Source organism: Mirounga leonina, unplaced genomic scaffold (assembly GCF_011800145.1).
Source record: "Mirounga leonina isolate KUSES-001 unplaced genomic scaffold, KU_Mleo_1.0 Mir_154, whole genome shotgun sequence".
NCBI classification, from domain to species: domain Eukaryota; kingdom Metazoa; phylum Chordata; class Mammalia; order Carnivora; family Phocidae; genus Mirounga; species Mirounga leonina.
The window spans coordinates 44,734,342-44,759,195 of NW_023270389.1; the positions used below are offsets into that span (position 1 = coordinate 44,734,342).

The following is a 24,854-nucleotide window of genomic DNA, read 5'->3' on the forward strand; positions in this document are numbered from 1 at the left end:
GAGTAAAGGAGATAAATACTTCCCTTGAGAAATCATATTCACAAGCACGTTCCCACAACCTTTATAGCCTAAAAGCACATTAACTGAGTAGTCCAAATATCTGGCAGTGCCCTCTATCATCTGGTAAGATGAAACACAAATCCTTTCTGGAGGAATTCACCTTCAACTGGTGAATTATGAACTTATGAGCTTATATGAAAAATCGTAACGTACACCAGTTAATAAGGTACCATGAGAGAGAACAAGCAGAAATAAGAAATAGCAGAATACAATCCACAAAGATCTCAGATATTGGAATTAGCAACACAGAATATAAAATATAGTCAGTTTAACATGTTTTTAAAATAGAAGAAATTGACAATGTGAGTAAAGAGCAAGAGATGATTTCAAATGACTACTCAGATTAGAAAAAGAACAGAAATAATCACTAGAAACAGAAAAAAATATGACAATTAAAAGCAAAACTCAATGAGTTTGGCAGGAAATTAAATATAGCTGAGAAGAGAGATCCTTAGAAACAGTTCAGGAAGAAACAGAAAAAAAAGATGAAAAATATAAAAGGTTAAGGGATGAAGAAGATAGAATAAGAATATATGATATGTGTCTAATCAGATTTCCCAAAGGAGAAGAAACAGAACAAAGGAGAAAAAGAGATAATGGCTGAGAATTTTCTAAAATTGATTAAATAATAACCTACAGATTCAGGAAAACCAACAAATCTCAAGCATTCTAAATAAATAGGAACTCCACAGCTATGACACATTTTTGTGAAACTGGAGAATACCAGAGACAAAGAAAGTATGTGTGTGTTTTTTTTAAAAGTGAGAAATACATCAAACTCCTTTCAAAAGAACAACAAATCTCTCAACTTCAATGAGGAAAGCCAAAAGATTGGAATAAAATATTCAGTGTGGTGACAGAAAATGACTGTCACCCCAGAATTTCATATGTGGTGAAATATCTTTTGTGAACAAGGATAAGATAAAGACATTTTCTGATAAACAAAAACTGGAAGTTCTATAGGATACAGTTAAGGAAGGAAGGAAGGAAGGAAGGAAGGAAGGAAGGAAGGAAGGAAGAAAGAAAGAAAGAAAGAAAGAAAGAAAGAAAGAAAGAAAGAAAGAAAGAAAGAAAGAAAGAAAGAGAGAGAGAAAAGAAAGAAAGAAAGAAAGAAAGAAAGAAAGAAAGAAAGAAAGAAAGAAAGAAAGAAAGAAAATGCTCCCAGATGGAAGGTCTGAAATGCAAGAAGAAATTGTGAGCAAAGAGAGTGTAAAGATGTGTAAAGATAAACATTAAAACTGCCTAAAACAGCAATAAGAATATCTCGGAGGGTTAACATAAAAAGATATCATTAAAATTCATGTCAATGAGAGCCTATTCGTGGTGGTGGTGGGGTAATGTTATAGGAGTTAGCGTTCTAACTTATCTGTATTTTTTTTTAGAGAAAGTTAAGGATGTTGATTAATTTTTGAGAAGTTATGTAGGCTAACAAGACAGAAACAGGATATACACATTTCTTTTGCACAGTGGTAATAATCAATCTGGAAGAAGGCAAGAATGTAGAGAAAAGGAAACAGAAAAGGTGGACTACACAGAAAACACAAAATATGAGGGATTTAAAACCAAACCATCATAGTAGATGTCAGCAAACTAAATGCTCCATTTAAAAGATTGTCAGAAGTTTTTATTAAATGAATATTTTATGAAAGCCCTAAAAAAGGAAAATTAGTGTTGCTACATTAAAATCAGACAAAATAGGGCGCCTGGGTGGCTCAGTCGTTAAGCGTCTGCCTTTGGCTCAGGTCATGATCCCAGGGACCTGGGATCGCGCCCCGTGTCAGGCTCCCTGATCGACGGGAAGACTGCTTCTACCTCTCCCACTCCCCCTACTTGTGTTCCCTCTCTCGCTGTGTCTCTCTCTGTCAAATAAATAAATAAAATCTTTAAAAAAAAAAAAGAAACAATCAATCAGTGAACATAAAACAGACTGGAATGACACAAAGACACACTTAAGTTAATAGACACATACATATACAAGTACTCAAGGAGCTTTTAGGCTGCCGGCTCCCTCCCCCAGAAGACCCCATACAAGGCCATAAAGCAAGGTGCAACACATTTTAAAGGATATCATACAGACTATATTTTTTGTCTACAATACAGTTAAGCTAGAAACCAATAATAAATACACAATATATATTTGGAAATAAAGAAACACAGTTCTAAGTAATTCGTAAGTCAAAGAAAAAATAATAATGGAAACTATAAAATATTTAAATCTGATAATGAAAATCACTGCAAAAATGATAATGAAAAATACTGCCCATCCAAACTTGTGGGATTAAGCTAAAACAATACATAGAGGGAAATGTAAAGAATTTACGCTTATATTAGAGCAGAAGAAAGGATGATGATTAGTGAGTATATTAGTTTTTCTACTGCTATGATAACAAATTACTCCAAAAGCCAATGACTTACAACCATGGTACATATTCATAGTTTTTGTGGGTCAGGAACTCAAAAGCACTATGGCTGAGTGGTTCTGGCTTGAGGTGTTTCATGAGGTTGCAGTCACATAGTTGGCCAAAACTACAATCATCTGAAGGCTTGACCACAACAGAAGCATCTACATGGCTGGCATATTGGTGTTGGTTGCTGGCAGGAAGCCTCAGTTTCTCTCCACATGGCCCTCCATAGAGGGCTGCTGTGTGTTCTCACTAGATGGTGGCTAGTTCCTCCCAAGTGAGCGAACCAAAAGAGAAAAAGCCAGGCAGAAGCTATTCTTTTTGTGACCTATTCTTGAAACTCAACATATTACTTCTGCCACCTTCTATTTGTAAGAAGTGTAAGAGTTACCAAGTCTGGCCTATATTTAAGAGAAGGAAATTGGGTTTTCATTTTTCTGAAGGAAAAATTGTCAAAGAATTTCCAAGCATTTTAAAACAATCACAATGACCTAAGTATCTACCTAAAGAGATGAGGGGCAGGGGAACAAACCAACAAAATAAAGCCCGAGGAAATAGAAGAAAGGCAATTAGAAAGATAACATCAGAAATTCACATAATAGAAAACAAATATGCAATAGTCTGCCAAATCCAAGTTTGGTTTCTGGAAAAAGTTGACAAAACTGATGAACTTCCAGTGAAAGTGACCAAGAAAAAAAAGAGAGGAGATACAGAATAACAATATTAGAAATAAAAAAGGAACAACTACAGACCCCACAGAGAATATAGGGAGAATCATGAATATATTCTTAGTAAGAGATATCATGCATAACTATATGCCACTGAATTTTAAAACATAAATAAAATGGATAAAAACTGAATAATCCTGTAACAGTTTAAAAATCTAAGTCAGTAATTTAAAATTTTCCCTCAAAAAGAGCACCAAGCTAAGATGGGTTTACAGAAAAGCTCCATCAAATAGCAAAAATACAAGTGGCTCCAGTGTTACACAAACTATTCCAGATTACAGAAAAGGAAAAAAAGAGGAGAGGGGAAGAACTCTATCATAATTCCTTTTATGAAACGAGAACAACCCTGATGGCAAAATGTCATTGCAAAATTATAGGCAAATGCACTCAACACGGATGTGAACATTCCCTGAGATACTAGCAAACCAAATCAGAATTACACTTCTATAAACCAGCAACAAACATAAAGTGTTCACAGCAGCATTGTTCGGAATAAATAATGGAAACCCACATGCCTATCAACAGTAAAATGGATATTAGAAATTAGGGTCTATTAATATAATGGAATATATATTTTGCAATGAAATTCAATGAAATACAGCTGTAAGCAAAAACACTGGTGAACCACTGGAGTACAAGATTGAAAAGGGAGGTCATGAATGAAGGCATGTAAATACAATTCCACAGGATAAAGTCTAAAAACATGCCGAATGATTAAACACTCATGATAAAGCTATAAAGAAAAGCAAAATACAAAATCCAGGATGGTGTTCTCTCAAAGGGAAAAGAAGGCAGTGGATGAGGGAGAGGCACATAAGAAATAACATGGGTGAGAGTAATGATCTTTAAACCTTGTATATACCTCATAAGCATTCTTTTATAGCTACTCAATATTTAACTTTTAAAAACTCAAAACAACTAATAGAATGAACAACAGACAGCTCCCAGCATGGTTCTCTTCCATCTTACACGTTCTGAATTTGTTCACAGTGTGGGAAGGAGGACAGTAGCTCACCATTCCATGACAAGAGGTGAGACTTTTCTCCAAGTCCCCTGAATGTTGATTTTTTAAAAGAAATCTAGGAATATATGCCAAATGGAGTTTTTTCATAACATTGACTATACAACTATATATTAAAATAGCCATCTCATTTGCTGTATCATTTCAATCTTACCATATTCCATCCAGAAGTAAAAAAACAAAACAAAACACAAACACACAAACAAACAACCTGAAAGATTGTCAAGCTTTGCCAAAGTCGGTCATAATAACATCAAAAACTGCCCGGTAATTTTGGAATTTACCCAATCAAAATAACAGATAAATAACTTTGCTTGAACTGATTTCAACTCTCTGCTTGTTTAATCTTTATTATTGTTCCAAGTTGTTACCCTTAACTACCACAAGAACACAACTTTTAGATCTCCATCCCAAAATAACTACTTGGTTCTTTGGAAGTAGGAAGGGAGAGGGGTGGCAAGAATCAATGGTCTCACTGAAGTGATAACATAATGCTGGACAGGCCCAAAGGAAGCATTCAACAGTGGTTTCACGACAACATAGTTTTAGGCAACAAATGAACGGAAGGCTACATTTGTAGGTACTCTCTGGTGATGAATGCTGAATGACTGCGAGAAAACACTTCTGTTGATTCTAGTCTCTGATGTAAACCCGTTCTTTCAGTATCAACTCTTAAACTGTTTTGAGAGCTTTGAGTAATTTAAGTATACCTGTAAGTATAAATAATATGAATAAAACCTGTTTAGATCTATTATTTTGGCTCTTCACTTCAGCTTTATGCAGGTACAATTGACATATAAAATTATAAGATGTGTAAAACATACATCCTGGTGATTATATATATATATAATGACTATATACATTATATATATAATGAAATCATATATATATGTGTGTGTATATATATATATATAATGATTACATATATAATTAAAAGATTCACCCATCTAGTTAATTAACACATCTATCACTTCATGTATTTACCTTTTGGTGGGTGGGAGGTAGATTAGAACACTTAAAATTCTTTTTTTTAGCAAATTTCAATGATACAATACAGAGCTGTCAACTACAGTCACATGTTTTACATTAGATCCTCAGACCTTTATTCATCTGACAGCTGAAAGTTTGTACACTTTTACCAACCTCTCCCTATTTCCTCGACCCCCCATCCCCAGCAACCACTCTTCTACTCTGTTTCTGTGAGTTTGGTTTTTTTTTTTTTTTAGTGATGCCATGTGGTATTTGTCTTCTCTGTCTGGCTAATTTTAGATCTATTATTTTTAGACTATTCCAACACAAGTCTTCGCAAGCACCATAATTTTCCTTTACAAATCAGTTTTTATTAAACTGTATAAAACCATATGTAGCTTGCATTTTACCATACACAAAATTTAACCAGTAAACAAGCTACATTATCAGATATTTTATCTTCAGAGCATACCTAGACTAAAAGATACAGTCATGTTTAGCAGGTGGGCAAAATACTGAGTTAAATTCAAGATAGTATTGCTTATCGAGAAACCAGACATAACCCAGGTCTCAGATGACCTTCAGTGAACAGCTCTGAGTTTGCTTCAATTCGGGTCATGCAAATGTATCACAAAAGTAGTCTGATTTAATAGTATTGTGTTTTAAGTGACCAAGAGATTAAAGAGTCTTCTAAAAAAAAAAAAAAAGAAGAAGATAGCAGGAGGGGAAGAATGAAGGGGGCGGAAATTGGAGGGGGAGACGAACCATGAGAGATGATGGACTCTGAAAAACAAACTGAGGGTTCTGGAGGGGAGGGGGTGGGAGGATGGGTTAGCCTGTTGATGGGTATTGAGGAGGGCACATTCTGCATGGAGCACTGGGTGTTATGCACAAACAATGAATCATGGAATGCTACATCAAAAACTAATGATGTAATTTATGGTGATCAACATAACAATAAAAATTTTAAAAAATAAAGAGTCTTCTAAAAAGTAGTGCTGAAAGATGATAAATTACAAGGACAAGGTGTCAGGACAACTAGTCGTCTTCCACAAACCAGCTATGACCTTGGGCATGTGAGTCACTATTTGAGCCTTTATCACAAATGAACTCTGAGGGGTTGGAATAGGTGACCACTAAAGGTCCCTTCCAAAGTTAACTTTTTATGAACAGTAAGCAAGGGTCAGAAAGGGAGAAGTGATGACTCCTTAAGAGAAAAATGGCATATTCACAAAGGGACAGAGAGAAATGTTTATAACTTGTAGAGTATTAACTGTGTGAGGCAAAGAGCACACGCTAAAATCAAGGAGAATGTAGTCTCCAAGCAGAGAGAAACCTTGTAAAGAATTTTGTTTGGGACAGTCCTATGAAAACTGGAAACTGATATCTAGTGACTGATTAAACAGTAATTTGGCAAGCATTTTTCTTTACAGTGCATAGAGGTTTTTGTGCATTGCAAAAATAGTACACTGCAGAACGCTTTTTGAAGTAAAAGCATGCAAAGAGATGTTTATAAAAACTGTACTTTTATTTATGTATGTCCAGTGGAACATTCTTTTGTAATAAAACATCCAAAAGAGCCCAAGCATAGTTAGAATTTTCTGACTCATAGATAGGTGTGTCTATAAATATAAGCACGTGCCACAAATTCAACAGTATGTTTTCAGATATAATAACATAAAACACATTGTATATTTTCAGTTCAACTTGACTGATGCTCACATCAGATCACTGAATCCCTCAAGTAATGAATGTGTTTCACAGGTGATGATGGGCTGAGGAGATACTGCTTTAAGTAGAAGTTAGTGAAAACAGATCTGAAATCTACTGTTGAGCACTGGAGAGCATAACACAACATGTTCAAAGAAACACACACCAAAAAGGGTTTGCTCTAGCTACTTGAATCAGAAGATCCTTTTCTGTTTTAAAAATCAGTTTAATTCAGGAACATTTATTGAACACCTAAAATGTGCAATTGTCAAAACCAAATCTCATAAAGGCGTTTGATTTGACATGGGATTTTGCGGAGAAGAGCTCAAAGCATACAACCCTGAGTTTAATCACTGTGACAGCTTCACATTCAGCCTGACTCACTCCATCACAGGCACCCTTGGATGTCATCATTGTCATAAGTGATTGAACAGCCCAACTCAAAACAGAGGTTTGCAGAGCGTCTTGACATAATTTTGTTCTTCTCTCCAAAATCCCCTGGGCTCTTCTTTTATACTATCTTTTCGACCCATGTGCCCTCCATGCTCCCCAGATATTTTACTGTCCCTTCTTCCTTAGCGTTCATGACGATGGGAACACTGGCATGTGCTCAGTGGCAGTCCTGGCTGTCCTTCAAGCTAGCACAGGACTGTCCATCCAACACAACGTGGTCATCATTCCACCTTCTTACCAGAATCACGATGCATCCAGCGGTGGCTGTCTTCTGGCATCTGACTCTTTTGTTCCTCAAACCCTTTAGGCTCTGTATTGACAAATCTCTTCTCTCACTCATGCCAACGTGTTTATGAAGTAGGCCAGGCCACATTTACAATGATCATCTCTCAAACTGCACTTCAATTCTGAAATCAGCTTTACTTTAAGCAGTAAGTTATTAATTCACAAATGTCCTTGAGCCATTTTATGAAACACAAGATACTTGTCTGAGCGCTGCAGGGGGATACAAAGGGTGACATACGATTTCCCTTGAGGGACTTGAAATAGAGGAAGAGAAACAGGACAAGTAGACATGAAAATGAATAATGTAAGGCAGACCGTGGAGAGTTTCCAATCAGTGGGATAGATAACAGGTGCTGGAGAAGTTAACCCTGGGGTCTTCACGGCAGGGGTCAGACTGAAGCTGGGTCTTTAAGGAGCAAGAGAGAATCTGAATAGGTGGAAGGGAGGAGTGGGTACTGGAGGTGTATGCAAAGCTGAAGGTGTCCAAGTAACACTCCTATTCAAAGAAGGCCGGAGGAGTACGACAGCAAGATTGGGAGAAAGGAGGCTTGTGCTTGAGAATACAGTAAATCAGGCACAGCCAATCTCCTTGGAATGAAATGTTTCATCTTTGTGACAATGGCAGTGCCACTGAAGGATTTTAATAAAAAACTGTGCTTACAGATGATTTATCTGACTGCTACATGTAGAAGGAAGTGACAGTAATTGGAAAAAATCAGATCAACTAAAAGCCTCTGGGAATGTTTTTTATATGAGTCCCAAAGCAGGTTGGTAGCAGCAAACTTGAAATAAAATACAGAAGAGGCACTGGCAATTAAAGAGGTATCCGTACGAAGAGGGTGAGTCAGAGAGCCTGTCACTGAATTTCACAAAGGTTTTATATTCCTGACGAGCATGTTGCCTAAAGGTTCAACAGTAAAATCAGAGATCCATGTAGTGAGTGAGTGAGTTGGCACTTACCTAACATAAAAGCACCGACCCATTTTCCTTAAATGTTCGCAGATTTTATATATAAACATCTTTAAGCTGTACCAACATACGTGTTCCATGCTTTTTCACACATGAGCGTATTTGTAACTACCAAAGGATGGAGAATAGAGAGATTGACAGAGCCTTTACCTGGCACTAGGCCCTTGGACAATTGCTGGGAATGAGGATCCATAGAAAAAAAGACAATTTGCGTTTGAGGGGCTCGCAAACTACAGCCTTCCTACAAAGCCAGCCACAGCTTAATGACGGGCTGCCGGCTGCTGACTTCCCACTCGGGTCTCCCCTCCAGAGGGTCCTCCCGTCTCCAGCCCTGTCCACGCGTCTGTCTATGAGACTTCCTCACCTGGATGTTCATGGACTTCTCCAACTCAGTGTCTACGACACTGACCACATTCATCATCCTTTCTTGGCACCTGCTTCTCTTCATGCAAGGTTCCTGTCTCAGAGAATGGCAGCAGGTGGGAATCCTCCCACTGCCTCACTCTCACACTGTCTAACCTCAAGTTCTATTCATTCTACTTCCTGGATATCTCTCTTATCCAGCCACCTCTCATCATCCCCATTATCAGCTCTCTTGTGCAGGCTCCCACCATCTGGTGCCTACCAAAGCTTTCTAAGTGGCCTCCTGGCATCCCAGCATGCTACCCTCCCATCCTTTGCCCACACCGCAGCCAGTGTGACCTTTCTAAAATGAATATATGACTGAGTTGCTTCTCTGCTTAAAACCTTTTAATAGTTTCCTGTTGCTGTTAGAATAAAGTGCAAATCCCTTAATATCCATTGCAAAGCCCTTTATAGCCTGGATCCTGCCCATCTTCCCATCCCTACTTGGCTCCTCTCTCCTCGCTAAGCACCAGCCACACAAAATTCTTTCAGTTTCCCTAATGATCCATGCTCTGACTATCTTCCTGGCCTCCACACATTCTATTCTTCCTGCCAGAAACACTTTCTCCCCATCCTGCAAATTCCTATGCCAAGGAATGTTTACCCTGAGCTGAAAAGACAGACTTGTGTTGATAATGATCATTATTCCATGTTGCATATGCACAACTCTATATTTTTTTAAGACTTTTAACTATCCTATCCCTATAACTACAATGACCAGATTTTTCAAACTAAAATTCTAAAGAATAAGACTGAATTTTGGACAAAAGGACTATCTTGGAATACCTTGGCATTATATTATAACTCCCATTTTATAGCAATGGACATTTAGAACCCTGGCCTTCCCTCACTGGGGACAAGGGATTGCAGTGTGATTCCAAAAGGACAGAGGACAGCAGTTGCTATAGACCCATATCATGTAATGGGCTTGACATTTAGTCCAGAGTGTTGGAGTAGGATGTTCTGTTCAAGAATAATTGTGGAATTTTTTTATGCCTGCTCAAAGAAGAGGTGCCAAAAACAAAACAAAACAAAACAAAACACACACACACACACCCTTATGTACCTAATCTTTGAGGTGCCCAGAAGCAGCTCCCTCTCTTGAAGGAAGAAGGAGCAGAGAGCCTTCTACTTGCCTTAACCTGCCCTAGGACATAGCCTTATTGTCCAAGAACAGAGTGCAATCAAGGCCCTTTGTTGGGGTTAAATAGTAAACAAACACACCCTATAAGGAGGAATAGAAGTGGTTCTGGATTCAGAATGAATGGACATGTATACCTGGACCAATTTGAACCCAGAACTCCTGGGGCAAGTGGGCCAGGTTGTGGTGGGATTTGAGCACGAAGAGAGGTGTCCTAGGAACCCGAGTGACAGACATCCTTGGTGGAGCTTACCACAAAGGCAAGGAAATAATCTTCCCTCAAAGATTCCTAGAGGGCATCATGTTAAGTAAAATATGTCAGAGAAAGACAAATACTGTATGATCTCACTTACATTTGGAATCTAAAAAAACAAAACAAAACAAAACAAACCCTAAAAATCTCAACGTCATCAAAACAGGGATTGGACTGGTAGCTGCTAGAGGCAGAAGGTGGGGAGTGGGGATATGGGGTGAAGGTGGTCAAAGGTATAAACTTCCAGTTATAAAATAAATAAATTCTGGGCTGTCACGTACAGCATGGTGACTACAGTTAACAATACTGTATTTGAAAGTCACCAAGAGAGTCGATCTTGAAGGTTCTCATCATGAGAAAAAAACTGTGATTCTGCCAGGTGATGGATATTAACTAAACTTACTGTGGTGACCATTGTACGATATATACATACATCAAATTAGTATGTGACACAGCTTCGACTGATACAATTATATCTCAATAAAACTGAAAAGACAAGAAGACCCCCGAGGACTTGTGAGTGGACAGGATCAAGAGTGGCCCGGCATCAGCTGCTGGAATATGCTAATTCTCAACAGACGTGTGTTGTGGCTTGAGGGCCAGTGGAGTGGCAACAACAGGCTAACAGCCCTACTCTGTTTTCCTGAGCCCTAATTTTACATCTATTCCTAGACTCTTCTGGTAATTATGGGAAAAAAAAATCATGGTTCGCTATTCTCAAGCCTCTTACAGGTTTACTCAAGATCATACAATGAATACCGGGTAGAGGTAGAAACAACAAAGGTAGTCAGTAAAGACGGGTGGTACATTGTGCTGCCAAAAACAGAGAAAAACAGGCCAGAAGGGAAGGACCCATAGCAGTCAAGGACTGTTCCCTACAATGTTTTGACGGTCTCTGGTTCTGCCTGGAGCTACTGGAAGTTACACCACATCCCATTAAGTCTGCATAAAGCCGCAGTGAGGAAAAATGGTTTCTGGACAGAGGAACGTGATGGAAAATGAGAGCAACGTGACCAGACCTCATTATCTTAGTGCTTTTGATAACACTGGAGAGCGGAGTTAGGTTTTGAATTGACTGAAATCTTCCATAAATGGAATCTGAATGCAGGCTACATTAACATCCAGAAATCCCCCAGGGAATTTCCTATTATGTACACGGAAGGGGGAATGAAGCAAGTCCCATCTGGCTAGGCAGAGAACATTCTCTGCTTAAGGGAACTTCATGGTTCTTGTGTTTAGTGCCAACTGCATGTTCATACTAGACCCAGGCCCTGCACACAGAGGTCTAAGTGTACTGAAAAATGAGCTAGACGAACAGGCAATGCTGGGCAATTCTTTGTTTCTAGAACATCCAAACCACAAGGCAAGATATTAATAAGAGTATCGCTTTTATAAAGTCCCTAACTTGTTATGAGCCAATATTATTACGCACGTTACTCAGAGTTGCTATAGCAAAATACAGTGACATTATATGTTCTCATTAGCTTCCTATCAATACACAAGCTAAAATCAAGAACAGACCAACACACATCACTTAGTGACTCCTGCTCTTTGGGACTGACATTCTCAGGGAAACCTCAGAACTTTAAAGATACAATGACATTAGCCTTATTAGGAAAAAAAAGCACTGATGGGGAAGGTCACTCACCTCATATGTCACCTGCTCAAAGAGGCCTCCTCTGACAAGCCTAAAGTACTGAACTTCCATTCTTCACCATATACTCACCTCTAGTTACCCCTCGACACATTAACTTTGAGAACTATCAAGTTATCTTGTGTTGTCCCTCGTCTCTGAATACAGACCCAGAGACGGACTTTGTATGGTTCATATCTCTGTTCCTAATACCTACCGAGGCTGGCACAGAGTAAGCCCTCAATGATATCTGACTGACGACTGCCTTTCCATCTGCCAAAGAACAAAGAGCTTAATCATCTGTAACTGAAGACTCCATGGATTCCAGAAAAACCAGCATTCACATCAACTCATCAATGAATTGCGTTTCATTGCAATATTGCAATGAAAAGTCTTTTCCGTTATAGACCTGATGGTAATTAAGTCCGTACCTAGAGGCAAAGCGAAGCAACATCACTCCAGGTGTGGCCCGGGACCAGCAACATCTGCATCGCTGGGCGGCTTGTCAGAAAAGCAAAATCGGGGCTCCACCGGAGAGCCAGCGAATTAGAATATCTGAGGTAGGAGCCCCTAAAAAATCTGTGTTCAAGAAGTTCGCCCAGCGATTGTAGGTACCATAAAGTTTGGCACAAGTTATTCAGAAATAAAGGTGAGGGAAAAAAACCCAAGAAACGTCGTAAGGACTAAAATCGCCGGGACAGCTGGGACATTCTTGGTGTCATTTCAATAAGAAACCTCAAAAGAAAGGAGGAGGGTGAGTGATACACAAAATTATATGCATGCGTTTGGCTCACACGTGCCACGGGATAAGGCCCCACACTCGGTTTCGCGGAGGCTTCCCAGACCTAACCTAGCAACCAGCGGCGACGTGACGGCGCTCTGACGTAACAACTCCTGCGTCACGTGACTTCCCCTCCCTCCGTGGGGGACGGCACGCTCCAGGAACCGTTCTTCCCGCGGCTGACCAGGCCCCCTGAGCCAAGGCAGCCCCGCGGGCCGTGTGAGGGCGCCGCGTCCTACCGTGATTTAGATGTCTGATGCAGTCACTCAGGAGAGCGCCGAACTTCTTCTGGTCCACGGCGTCGTGGAAGCAGAAGTAGCCGTGTCTGAGGAACGGCTGCCACAGGTACACGGGGAATTCCTTGGGCAAGACCACGAAGGGCTGAGCGTTCTCCTTCTCACTGGAGGCTAACGCAATGTGGAAAACACGAAGACATTTTAAAATGTGCATCTTTTATTTAAAATACTTATTTCGGGCCGTGAAGGCAGCTCTTTGGGGCGGGCCATGGGACAGAAAGCGGACATGAGATGTCTTCCCAGGATGGCGGGAAATGGCAGTTCAGGCTCCTCTCAGTCCCTCCACAGGTGGCTTCGCCCCCTCCCTGCCAGGGACAGCCAAGGCCACCAGACATCGCCTTTCTCAACTTCCTCATATCAAGGATCCGCAGTCTGGGTGGCCCCGCCGGCCCTCTTGAGGCTCACAGGTCTGCCTGCGCAGCCACTCACCCTCCCGTCCCCACAGGCGCCCATTCCACCAGGCAGCTCGCTCTCTCTGCCCTGCGCTCCCTGGCTCCTCCCTGTCCCAGCCAACCCAGCACTTGCTTCTTCCTGCCTCAGTCTGCTTCCTGCCCCACGAGCCCCGAAACCCCATGGCTGAGGTCGCTGATGTTGTTGTCCTAACTGGCAGCTTGTGGCTTCTTCTTCATTACCTAAGCCTTTTTTTTTTCTAATTAGCTAAGACTTTTAACCTGATCTGAAGTATCTGTTGCTGCTGACTACCCCTTCTTTCGAAAACGTTCTTTCCCCTTGACTTGCAGGATCACCTCTCTCCTGGTGTCCTTTGTGCTTTTTGAAAATTGTTTCTTCGTGGTCAGCTTTATTGGTTCCTCTGCCCCTTCTCTCCATCCCCCTGCGAAGTGTTGGTATTTTTGCCCTGTTCTGTCCCATTTTGATTAGTCTCTGCTCTCCTTTGGCATGGTCCTCCATTCCATAATATGGAATGTTGTTTCTGTAGGTCCTATTACCTTTTCCTCTATCCTTTCCACCATGCTTTCTCCTAGAAGATTCTCATTCATCCTTTAAAAGTCAGTTCAAAAGCTGCTCCTCTGGGGTGTCTGTTGGCACCTCCCCGTGCCCCTAGAGAAAGGGTTGGGTGCTCCCTACCTTGTTCTCCCTAAATATTGTAGAGATCTGTTTTCATGTCTGACAGGCAGGGTGGACGGCAGAGTGAGATGAGCTCCCCCACTGGTTCTCACACAGTTCCTTTCCCCAGGAAGCAGTACCAGTGCTCTAAGAGGATGGAAACCGCACCTTACATATCTTTGTATGCTCAGCCCTTAGCACAGCTGTGGAACCGAGGAGATATTCAACTACAGTTTGTTGAGTAAATGTGCTATGTTGTCCTAGGAAATCTTAAAAACTTTAAACGATGGTCTTTTACCACTTACCTCAAAATCAATTCTAAGAAACTCATGTTAAACCATGCTACTATTCAGATCCCTACCTAAATTTTATTCCCTTCCATGCATTCCCGTTATATGATGTTATGCTTGGCTAAATGACCCCCAGCTTATTAGCTTGTGCTCTCTACCTACATAAAATGGGCACCAATCTCAGGGAAGGGAAGGACAAAAGGACCGTCTCAGAGGCCACCGAAAGCACTAGGCATACCCAACAATGGATCAGAGCCACATGGGAAACTCCAGGACAGAGTCTTGCTACCAGCAAATTAATAAATCAAGATTGGATAAATAAAAAATAGATTTCTTGGGGCATATATGGGGACTCTGGTTCAATGTCCTGAAATCTGAAGGTAACAAAGTAGAATGTGCTAGAAGCACAAACTTTGGCGCACCAGTACCTCACAGACTACCTGGCACATAATAGAAGAATGAATCACTGTACAAACGAGTGAATCAATGATTAAATTCGTTAGCACAGACCTCTAGTTGTAACACATATCTGATGAGGGAGCAGAGGGCAAGCTGAGGACCAAGCAAACTGCCCCTTCCCCACTCTATTTCTCAGGTAGTCCTAGCTGCCCTAAAACTAAGGAAAGGGAAAAAACAGATGGTTAACTGACAGAGATCACAGTCCTGCCGGACATGAGTCTCCATCAGTTTACCAATGTCTTAGTGATTTACAAGGAAAAAGCATTCTTATCAATAGCTTAACTTTCAGAGACCCATAACTCGTAACTCAATTTCCTAGAGCCCTAACATCACCCTCCCTTCCATGAGTGATGTGGAAAACTGAGGCAGAAGGGAAAGTAAACAAAATTGAATTTCTTTAGAGCTGCAGCCCATTGACAAGGACCTGAGATAGAGTATAACATTGCTCCAGGAAGCTCCCAACTGTCTTAATGTTAATGCCTTACTACAAGGAAAAACAAGCCTCCAGTATCCTGAAGTCTTCTTTAGCATATGAAAGTCCTTTTGGACACCTCCCTTTGTCCCTTACGTCCCCCAACTCCCAAGTATATAATCATCCATTCCTCCAACCTCAGCGCAGCAGCTCTTTCTGCCCATGGGGCTGTCCCCGTGCTTTAATAAAATTGCTTTGTCTCACCAACATTCCAAAACTACATCATTATCTATTTTCCCCATTCTTTCTTAGTTATAAAATCCCCAAATTTCATTTGAGCAAGTGACTGTACAATAAAGACTACATTTCCAGCTTCCATTACAGCTTGGTGGGCCCCATCCACTAAGTTCTGGTCAATGGGATAGAAACCGAAGTGGCAGTGAAACTTCCTGGAAGGATCCTTAAAAAGAGGGAATGTCCCCACCTCCTTCTCTTTTCTCCTGCCTGCTGTCTGGAATGTGAAAACCATGACTGACGCTCCAACTGATACTGATTGTATCAGTAAGGGCCACAACCTAGAGATAAAGGGAGAGAAAGCTAAAAAGAGTCCCTGACATTTATGGAACTGCCATATCAGCCCTGGACTTGGAATATCCAAAATATTTTTAGCAAAATAATAAAGCCTTATGTATTTGAGTCTTTTGTTGTTTGCAGCAAACTAGATTCTAACTAACAAATGTCACATAAGTGAATCACTTTAGCAAAATATGAAGCATTATTGATACATCATCTTAGTAGAATACTGTGTAAAGAAGACATACTTATTCATAACCTCTAGTTATGAATCACTTTTTCTCAAGTGAGGTTAATGCCTCCTATCTTCATTGTGCCTTTATTCTTTCCAGCTGAATTTGTATCACACAGTGAGTCTTCCTGATCAACATGGTTTTATGATACAATTCCCCTCACCCTTTCCAAGATGTCACAGTTTTGTACAAACAACTCAAAAGCAACACTGACCCAACAATTTTCCAGATGCCATTGATCTGCATTTTTTCCAAGTTGAGTTACAAAGATATCACAAATGATCTACTGTAGAATATTCTATTTTTAAAACTCAGAGGGCCACACCATTCAATAAAAAAAAGTCCTTGAAATACCCCAATCCGAAGCCTTGGGTCAAATGGCATTAGTCACACAGGCCTTGTGTTTTTTATTCCTGTTCATTTCTTCTGATATGATTTCACCAATAAACCAATAAATGTATTGTCTATTCTGACTGATTTCATTGAAAAGTTCTGCTGGAGAAATTCCGAAGAGTCATCAAGTTGGCATTCCCATTTCTAGCAGCAGCTCCAGAGCCAAGATGACGTACAAGTAGATGTTGAAAGAAAATATAATAATATGTATAGTGCACATAAAGTGTTGTTTTAGCTTGAATTACTTAGTAATAGTTTGTTAATCTAGCTTTATGGTCCATGTACTAATCCTATAATAGTGCTATTAAAAACACTACGCTAAGCATTCTACACCAAAATAACAATTGATAAAATGACTATATTTTTCTCCATAAATTCTAATGATATGATTATGCCCATTAATAAGAACCAGGGCTCTCTTCAAGAAACCAAGTAATTACTGTGTGGTATGATTTACACAAAGCCAGATGGAGTTATTATCCACAGTTCGTGAATCTCTATGAAACGCGCTATTTGGCCTCTATATTATCCATCACTTTCTCTAATGCAAAAAGTGGAATAAATGAGAATCCAAGAACATTAGAGCTGGAAAGATCCTTCTAGATTTTCAAGTTCAAGGGCCTAGAATTAGAGGATCAGAAACCAGAGAGGCTCAACAATGGCTAGGGAAAACATTGATAAGTGTCACAGAACTAGATAAAAATCCAGCCTCTAAATTTATAGTTCAATACTCTTTCCATGACAGCAATCAGGTATTACTTACAGTTATTACTTACAGATTAATGCAATGCTATTTTTATATAGTAGCTATGAGTGACTGTAATGCTTGTTATTTTGTCAACTCAGGATATTTTATTGCATGTCATCCTAAAATTATAAAAATAATATTCTCTGACAGGTCTGGACTTGCTTGCTTAAAGGTGGGATTGTATGTTTCATAGAAATAGGGCCCTACCTATTTGTTTCTGCTGCTCTGTATGGTGCAATTAAAGCTGGCATATATTTCGAAGCCTCAAGATGCCTGACAAATGAATGGTACATTTTCCATGGGCTAGAAACACAGTACCTGCCTTATGTATTACTGAATGTGATTTAAAATAACAGAAGTGGTAAAATGTTTACCCAAATTAGAGAAATTACAATCTTCCATGTGTCTACAGAGAATGTGCAGCTAGCCCAGTTTCTCAACCTCAGCAACTATTCAACTGTAGATACTTCATTGTCAGGGGCTATCCTGCGCGGTATAGCATGCTGCCCTCTACCCACTAAATGCTTATAGCACCAGCCTCCCAAGTTGTGACAACCAAAAATGTCTCCAGACACTGCCAAATGTCCTGCAAAATCCCCTTCCGCCATTGAGAACCACTGGTCTAGCAAAACAAAGCCAGTGTCGGAATTTTGCCTTGAGAAAGAATGCTCAGTGACTCACCAATAGGGTCTGGGAAAAACCGATCAGATAACAAATTATATTCATCTTCTGAGGTTAACACCTTGCCACCAGCTGGAAGAATTCGGCTTTTAGGAGTCGCTCCTCTCTGATAGGCCTGGGGAGAAAAAGGCATAAATAGGTGATTTTTTTTCCCCCATTTGGATTTTTGGAAAATGCCAAGAATATTAGAGACACAGGCACACACACTCAGAGATAACAATTCCTACACTATGTCTCTGAGGAAGAGCCACATATTTAAAAAATATGTTTTGTGTACCTGTGACTTGCAAAGTACTTTAGTGATGGTCACAAAATGGTAAATCAGAGTCCTTAATCTCAGGAGATTCACTGTAAGTATGTTTCTCAAGTGGGGAAGACATCCCTTAGTAACTTCTAGAAATCCTGCACCACACTTAGCATTTCAGATGCTAGCACCTGAATCATTCTCATAACCACAAGGGTGATGATGCATATAGACACTCCCTGCACAAAAGGCTTGGGGACCGATGATGAATGACATGGAGGACATATAATTGCAATGATGGTTGCCATGGATTTTCACCCCAAACAGAAACGTGTTGTCATGATAAGACATGACACCACGTGAGACTGTTTTGCAGTAAAATGATCTAGGATGGAAATGCAACATCATGACATAAGAACAAATTCTGGCCAGCAGACAAAAAGCTCTGCTGTTTGGGAAATGTAAAAGAGGGGCAGAGAGGGGCGCCTGGGTGGCTCAGTTGGTTAAGTATCTGCCTTTGGCTCAGGTCGTGATCCCAGTGTCCTGGGATGGAGTCCAGCTTCGGCCTCCTTGCTCAGCGGGGAGCCTGCTTCTCCCTCTGCCCACCCCCTGCTTGTGCTCTCGCTCACTGTCTTTCTCTCTCTCTCTCAAATAATTAAATGGAATCTTAAAAAAAAAAAGAAGTGCAGAGAATTGCTACTGCTCCAGAGCAGTCTGTGCGGCAGATCCACTCACGAGGACAGACAGATAAGGTAAAATTGAAGTATGTGCCTCTGATGGGAGGGCTTATGTCAAGGCAAAATTTTGAGAATAACAGCCTCAACGCAAATTGAGAATTGAAACCAAGAAACTGTATGACCCAAAATCTAGAGTATGCTTTTGGGGAAAACTAAAATAATGTGGGGAGGGGCAGAGAGAGAAGACGACTCCCTGTGGAGCAGGGAGCCTGATGGGGGACTCATCCCAGGACCCCGGAATCATGACCTGAGCCGAAGGCAGGTGCTCAACCAACCAAGCCACCCAGGCCCCCCAGTTGATGTCCATTTGTAAGAACCCCTACTCAACTGCTTAAGCACATGAGGGACCCAGAGCACAACAGAGAAGAATCTAAAGTTGTGACTTTGAGAAAGTCTAAGAGCAGTTCAGCTCAGACTGAATCGCGTTATTTTTTCTAACAGGCCCCAATCTGGACTTTTATAAACTTTATGTTATTTAATCCTCAAAACAGTGCTATGAGTTATTTTCTCCATTTTATAAATGAGAAAAATGAAGCTCAAAGAACTTGTCAATAGCCCAGCAGTAAGTTGGTGACAAATCTCAGATTCACACCCGGGTCTGTCCAGAAAGTGTACAGGAAGTAGGGCATGATTATTGAATGAGAATGCTTCATTTTTTCCTGCTTAATTACCTTCCAAAACCAGACTCTCAATGAAATAATAGGCAATTTATAGGTACTTAATATATAACTCTTAGGTATAATAAAATAATGCCCTTCTATAAATTAAAAAAACAAGGATAATGGGGCACCTGGGTGGCTCAGTCACTAAGCATCTGCCTTCGGCTCAGGTCATGATCCCAGGGTCCTGGGATCGAGCCCCGCATCGGGCTCCCTGCTCAGCGGGAAGCCTGCTTCTCCCTCTCCCACTCCCCCTGCTTGTGTTCCCTCTCTCAATGTGTCTCTCTGTCAAATAAATAAATAAAATCTTTAAAAAATAAATAAATAAATAAATAATAAAAAATAAAAAAACAAGGATATTATTAAAACTTTGAGGAATTATGACAAACTGCATGGGCACTTTTAAAAATTTCCAAGTTTTTAACAGACTAAAGCGCCCCTGGGGTGCTCTGCAGGCACCCCTGTAAAATTTCCAAGTTTTTAAAAAAATATGTAGTTATTACCAAATTCAGTGACCATATCTTAACAACCTGAACAAGTTTATTTAAAAATGATGAGCAAAGCAAAGAAAGCAATATAGTCCATAAACTGCAAGTTGAAGGCGCAAGCCTGAGAAAATGAAAAGAAGGAAAAAACACCAAAATCTGATTCAAAGTTAAAAGTTCAGTTAGTGCCAAATGTGGTGAAAATCCTAATAAATCCAAGAGCAAGCTCTATGAGTGTTTCCTCTCAATTAGTTAGTAGTAATCGTACTGTAACGGCTGTACATTGGGCTCTGCAAGTGGTTGGCCATATGCTAAGTGCTTTAATATGTTCATTTATTTAATCCTTACAACAACATGGTCACGAAGGGATGGCTCATGCTCACCATTTTACAGATGAGAAAAGAGCGGCTCAAGGAGATTTATAACTTATTCAAGGACACATATCTAGTAACTGGCAAAGGTGTGATTCAAAGCCCATTATATTAACCATTATGCTCTACTGCCTCTTCTCAAGCTTCCCTGACAGAACATTGTAATGTGCCATACAAAATATGAGGTGATTTATTTTATTTTAAGATTTTATTTATTTATTTGAGAGAGAGAGAGAGTATGAGTGGGAGAAGGAGCAGAGAGAGAGGGAACCCAACGTGTGACTCAATCCCAGGACCCCAGGATCGTGATCTGAGCAGAAGTCAGACGCTTAACCTACTGAGCCACCTAGGCGCCCCTGAGGTGATTTATTATCATTATCATTATTGTATGTAGTGCATTGATAATTTGCTTCTGAGAGCAAATCAAGTGTTGAATGAAGTCCTAAGATACATAAGCAGAGAAGATATTAGCTTAATGAATGTTGAAAAGAATAAGACTACCCAGGAGAGCACTTGAACTTTGCCTGGTAGCCTGTGGAATAAGTTCAAACTGTATTTTATTTCTATTTCCCATCAGAAATGGAAAGGAAGCACATTGACTTGTCAATCTGAGGCCTCTTCCTAATGCTTTAGCATCTGAGGTATTACTCCAAGTATCCATGGAGGTTGTCCTGACTGTTCTTAAACTTGGAGTCAAGAAAGCAGAGTTTTAAACCTGGTACCACCTTTAACTGATAAACATTCACTCCAAAAGGAGCTTGAGGATCTATGTAGACTAAAAATGTGTACAGTGCAAGATCTGGAAGGAACCAGTGGGATCATTCAGCCTGACTCTCTGGTGTAACTGAGGCCCAACCTAAACTTTTGTTTTCCCAATTCACTGCCCAGTATTTTTTCCTTAGACCAAATGGCCTCCCCATGTGAGGAGAGAAATGGGAACCAACAAAAACGGAAGTCCTCTCACGTGCTAGGCACTTTATACATGACCTCATTTTCTCCATAGTTTGCAGACATATTGTATTAGATAGCCATCTAATGATTTTTTTTTTTAAGATTTTATTTATTTATTTGACAGACAGAGACATAGCAAGAGAGGGAACACAAGCAGGGGGAGTGGGAGAGGGAGAAGCAGTCTTCCCGCAGAGCAGGGAGCCCGATGCGGGGCTTGATCCCAGGACCCTGGGATTAAGACCTGAGCCGAAGGCAGATGCTTAACGACTGAGCCACCCAGGCGCCCGCCATCTAATGATTTTACAGAAAAATCATATGAAAACCAGGAAAAAGTTAAATGAAAAAAATCTGCAAGTAGAATGAAGTCTTGAAATGTTTGAATTTTTAGGAACCCATGTAAATGCAGTCATAGTCTTATTAAGTAACTTCTCAGCCGCTTGTCACATAGGAGGCTTACCAGTAGGAAGACATGGAGACATTGAGCCAAGAGGGAGAGATATGAGGGCAGTGACTGAAAAAGACCTTGAAGCTGAATGATCCTAGGAAGGGCTCCTGCACTGGTCACTTGGTGTAACCTGTTTTCACACTCCCTTGTAATTACTCGTTCCAAGTCTATCTTGCCCGCTGGACTGCAAGCATCTGTTTCACCTGCTGTTAGAGGCTCAGAACCTTCTATAACACTTGGCTATCATAGGCATCCAGTAAACATGTTAACTGAAGTAAGTAGCTGCATGAGTGAGTGCTTATTGAAGGAATCAGTCTCAAAGGAGAGGGCATATCAGTCAACCCAGCCAGTGTTGAAGAATGTTGCAAGAACCACTACAAACAAACATCGTACCTCTTTGTTCTCATAGCTCTCCACAGCAAAATCATTTTTGACCACAATGTACCGCTCCTTCCATTTCTTTATGTCGTCAGCAAACTGTGATAGCTCTGCTTCATACAGAACAATTCCAGGCTCCAATGGCGGCTTTAAAGAAGGTGAATATCATTAATCATGGCAACAAAAAATAACATAGCATGCTATTGCTATCACTGAGTCTTTCCGTGGGAGTTCAAGGAATGTTTTCAGAAACTATCATGTGCTGAGATCCTGGGGAAATTGTGGCTTCCCCCACCTCCCTCCGTACTTTCTTTTCCTGCTCCCTCTGACCAAATGCAAATATTTGTCTTATTGATATGTTTTTGACTTTCATTTCCCTCCATTATGCTACAAAAAGAGAAGCGGATGGTTGAAGGGATTGTAGTAATAAGGTTGTGCCTTGTATACATGTCATTTAAGGATCGTTGATAAACTCTGGAAGAGGTAGGTAAGTGTAAGTTGTGGCTGTATACCCCAACACCGTGAATATCCCTGAAAACAGGAGAATTAATAGGCTGCTCCTGTATCCACCATACCTTCAGGTACAGGCTCGAGGGTCAATGTTCAACGGTCTTCCCAGATCTAAAAGCCCTGGGGACCCAGACTGTAAATCCTTGCCCCATGTGCATGCTCCTCAAAGAGACTGTTCACTCTCTGGTTCAGGCTAGCCAGCAAACTGCAGTTCTACCTTTCTACTTAAGTAAAAGTTTGAGGCTTTCTTATTAACCTTGATGACATATGTGCTATAGGGAAGTCTCTGCTAGATTCTTAGTTAGGTCTCCCTTTGGGTTAACTGTAAGGAATAACTCCCATCCTGTCTCATGGTAAAAGCCCTGTATTATCTCAAAATACAGGAATGGGCCTCCTGTCTTTCATGTGTCACTGAATTTATATCTCTTTTCCCTTTATTAAAAAAAATCAAAGTGCTTTTAGAAACGTATCCCTCCACCTTCAAGCTAAATTTACATGAAGCATACGGAGAAGACAGATACGCTAATCTTTTTAAGATTTGGCTAAGGGATGAACTAAATTGCCTTCTGAATTTATTCTGTTCTGACAGATAAAAGAGGCCGTTTCCTATCTTGCCTCATTAACAGGTAAGAGAGGATCTCACTCTTCTCTTTAAATGAGACTGAACCCATGTATAGGCTGAACTTTGTAGTTCTATGTGCAGCATTTTTTTTTAACCTGGGCCACTCAAATCAACTGATACACTTGTTAAAAATGTGGCCTTACCCTAGACTTACTATATCAGAATCTCTGGAGGTGTGAGCTAAACTGCATTTTTAACAAGCTCCCTACATTGTGAGAATCATTCTTCTATGGGAATGACACTCAGTTATCCCTACACACCCATGCTGTAAATCTATTGGTCGACTTAAATTCTAAGCAGTATCTGACCCATTTATCATTCCCTCCTTCTTGTAAGCCCTTCTTTATTTGCCTTCTGGCACATTCCTCTTTCCTGATTTTCTCCTCCTGCAAGGCTATTTCTTATCAATCCATCTCGCTGGATCCTTCTTTTCCTGGTCTCCAAATGTCAACTAATTACCTATTCACTATTTCCACAGGTGTATGTCAAATAAGCATCTCAAACTTACAAGGCCAAAAGGGAACATGTGATTCCCATCCACCTCGGACCCTTCCTTCTGAGTAAAAGACAACTCCATGTACTTATTTGCACAGGCTAAAAACCAAGTAGTCATCCCTGACTTTCTCTCTTCTATAATGTCCTATCCAATGCATCAGCAAGTTCCATCAGCTCTATCTCAAGTCCATTTTGACTTGGACCTTTCCTCACAACTGCTACCATCACCACCTCATCCAACTTGCCTTCACCCTTCTTCTCTTGCACTGCTACCGTGTTTTCCTCACCCGTCTCCAAGTTCCCCTCTTATCCCTCATCATGGTCTATTCACTATAGAGAGGCCAGAGAGATCGCTGAAAATTCCAAGTTACTCTGTATTTGATATCCTCCAATAACTTCTCTTCATATTTACAAATAAAGACCCTTATCACAGTCTACAGCTCCTCTATGGTCTGGTCCTTCCCTTTCACTCTGTAGTCATTTATCATCCTTTCTCCTATCATCCTTTCTCCCTTGCTCGCGCTGCTCTTAGCACATAGCCTTCCTGATGTGCTTATGACTGCTGTAGGGCCTTTGTACTTACTGTTCCATATCCTGCAGATATTCGCACAGCCTACTCTTACTTCACTCCAGTTCCCACTCACATTTCATCTTCACAGAGGGCTTCTCTGATCATTTTCTCTAAAATAAGGCTCCTGCTTTATTTTTCTTTGAGCATTTATTATGACCTGATATCACCTGATATTTCTTTATTTGTTTACTGCCTCCTAATTTTAAATATATACAGGAAAGCAGAGAATTTGTCTTGATCCCCAATTCTTGGAATAGGGCCTGACACATAGTAGGTGTCAATGAATGAATACGTGTTGAGGTTGTGGGTAATTATTATCATGGAGCAAAGGAGAAAGAATAAGGGGATTCGAAGAAAAAAATCATATTTGATCAATGACCAAAACAAAAATGCCCATAATATGAGGCACTAAAAGTATGACTTTTT

The 24,854-nt window shown here is 40.4% G+C and overlaps 1 protein-coding gene across 1 annotated transcript in view; it reads right to left on the bottom strand.

Moving 5' to 3' along the window:
- NIBAN1 (niban apoptosis regulator 1) overlaps positions 1–24,854 on the bottom strand; it is a 154,984-nt gene that overhangs the window by 64,776 nt on the left and 65,354 nt on the right. Inside the window, exons 3-5 of the mRNA XM_035010656.1 lie at positions 22,246–22,377; positions 17,961–18,075; positions 13,050–13,217 (exon numbers count right to left, since the gene is read on the bottom strand). Of these exons, the coding sequence (XP_034866547.1) occupies positions 13,050–13,217; positions 17,961–18,075; positions 22,246–22,377 (415 nt within the window). The remainder of the gene's footprint in view (positions 1–13,049; positions 13,218–17,960; positions 18,076–22,245; positions 22,378–24,854) is intronic.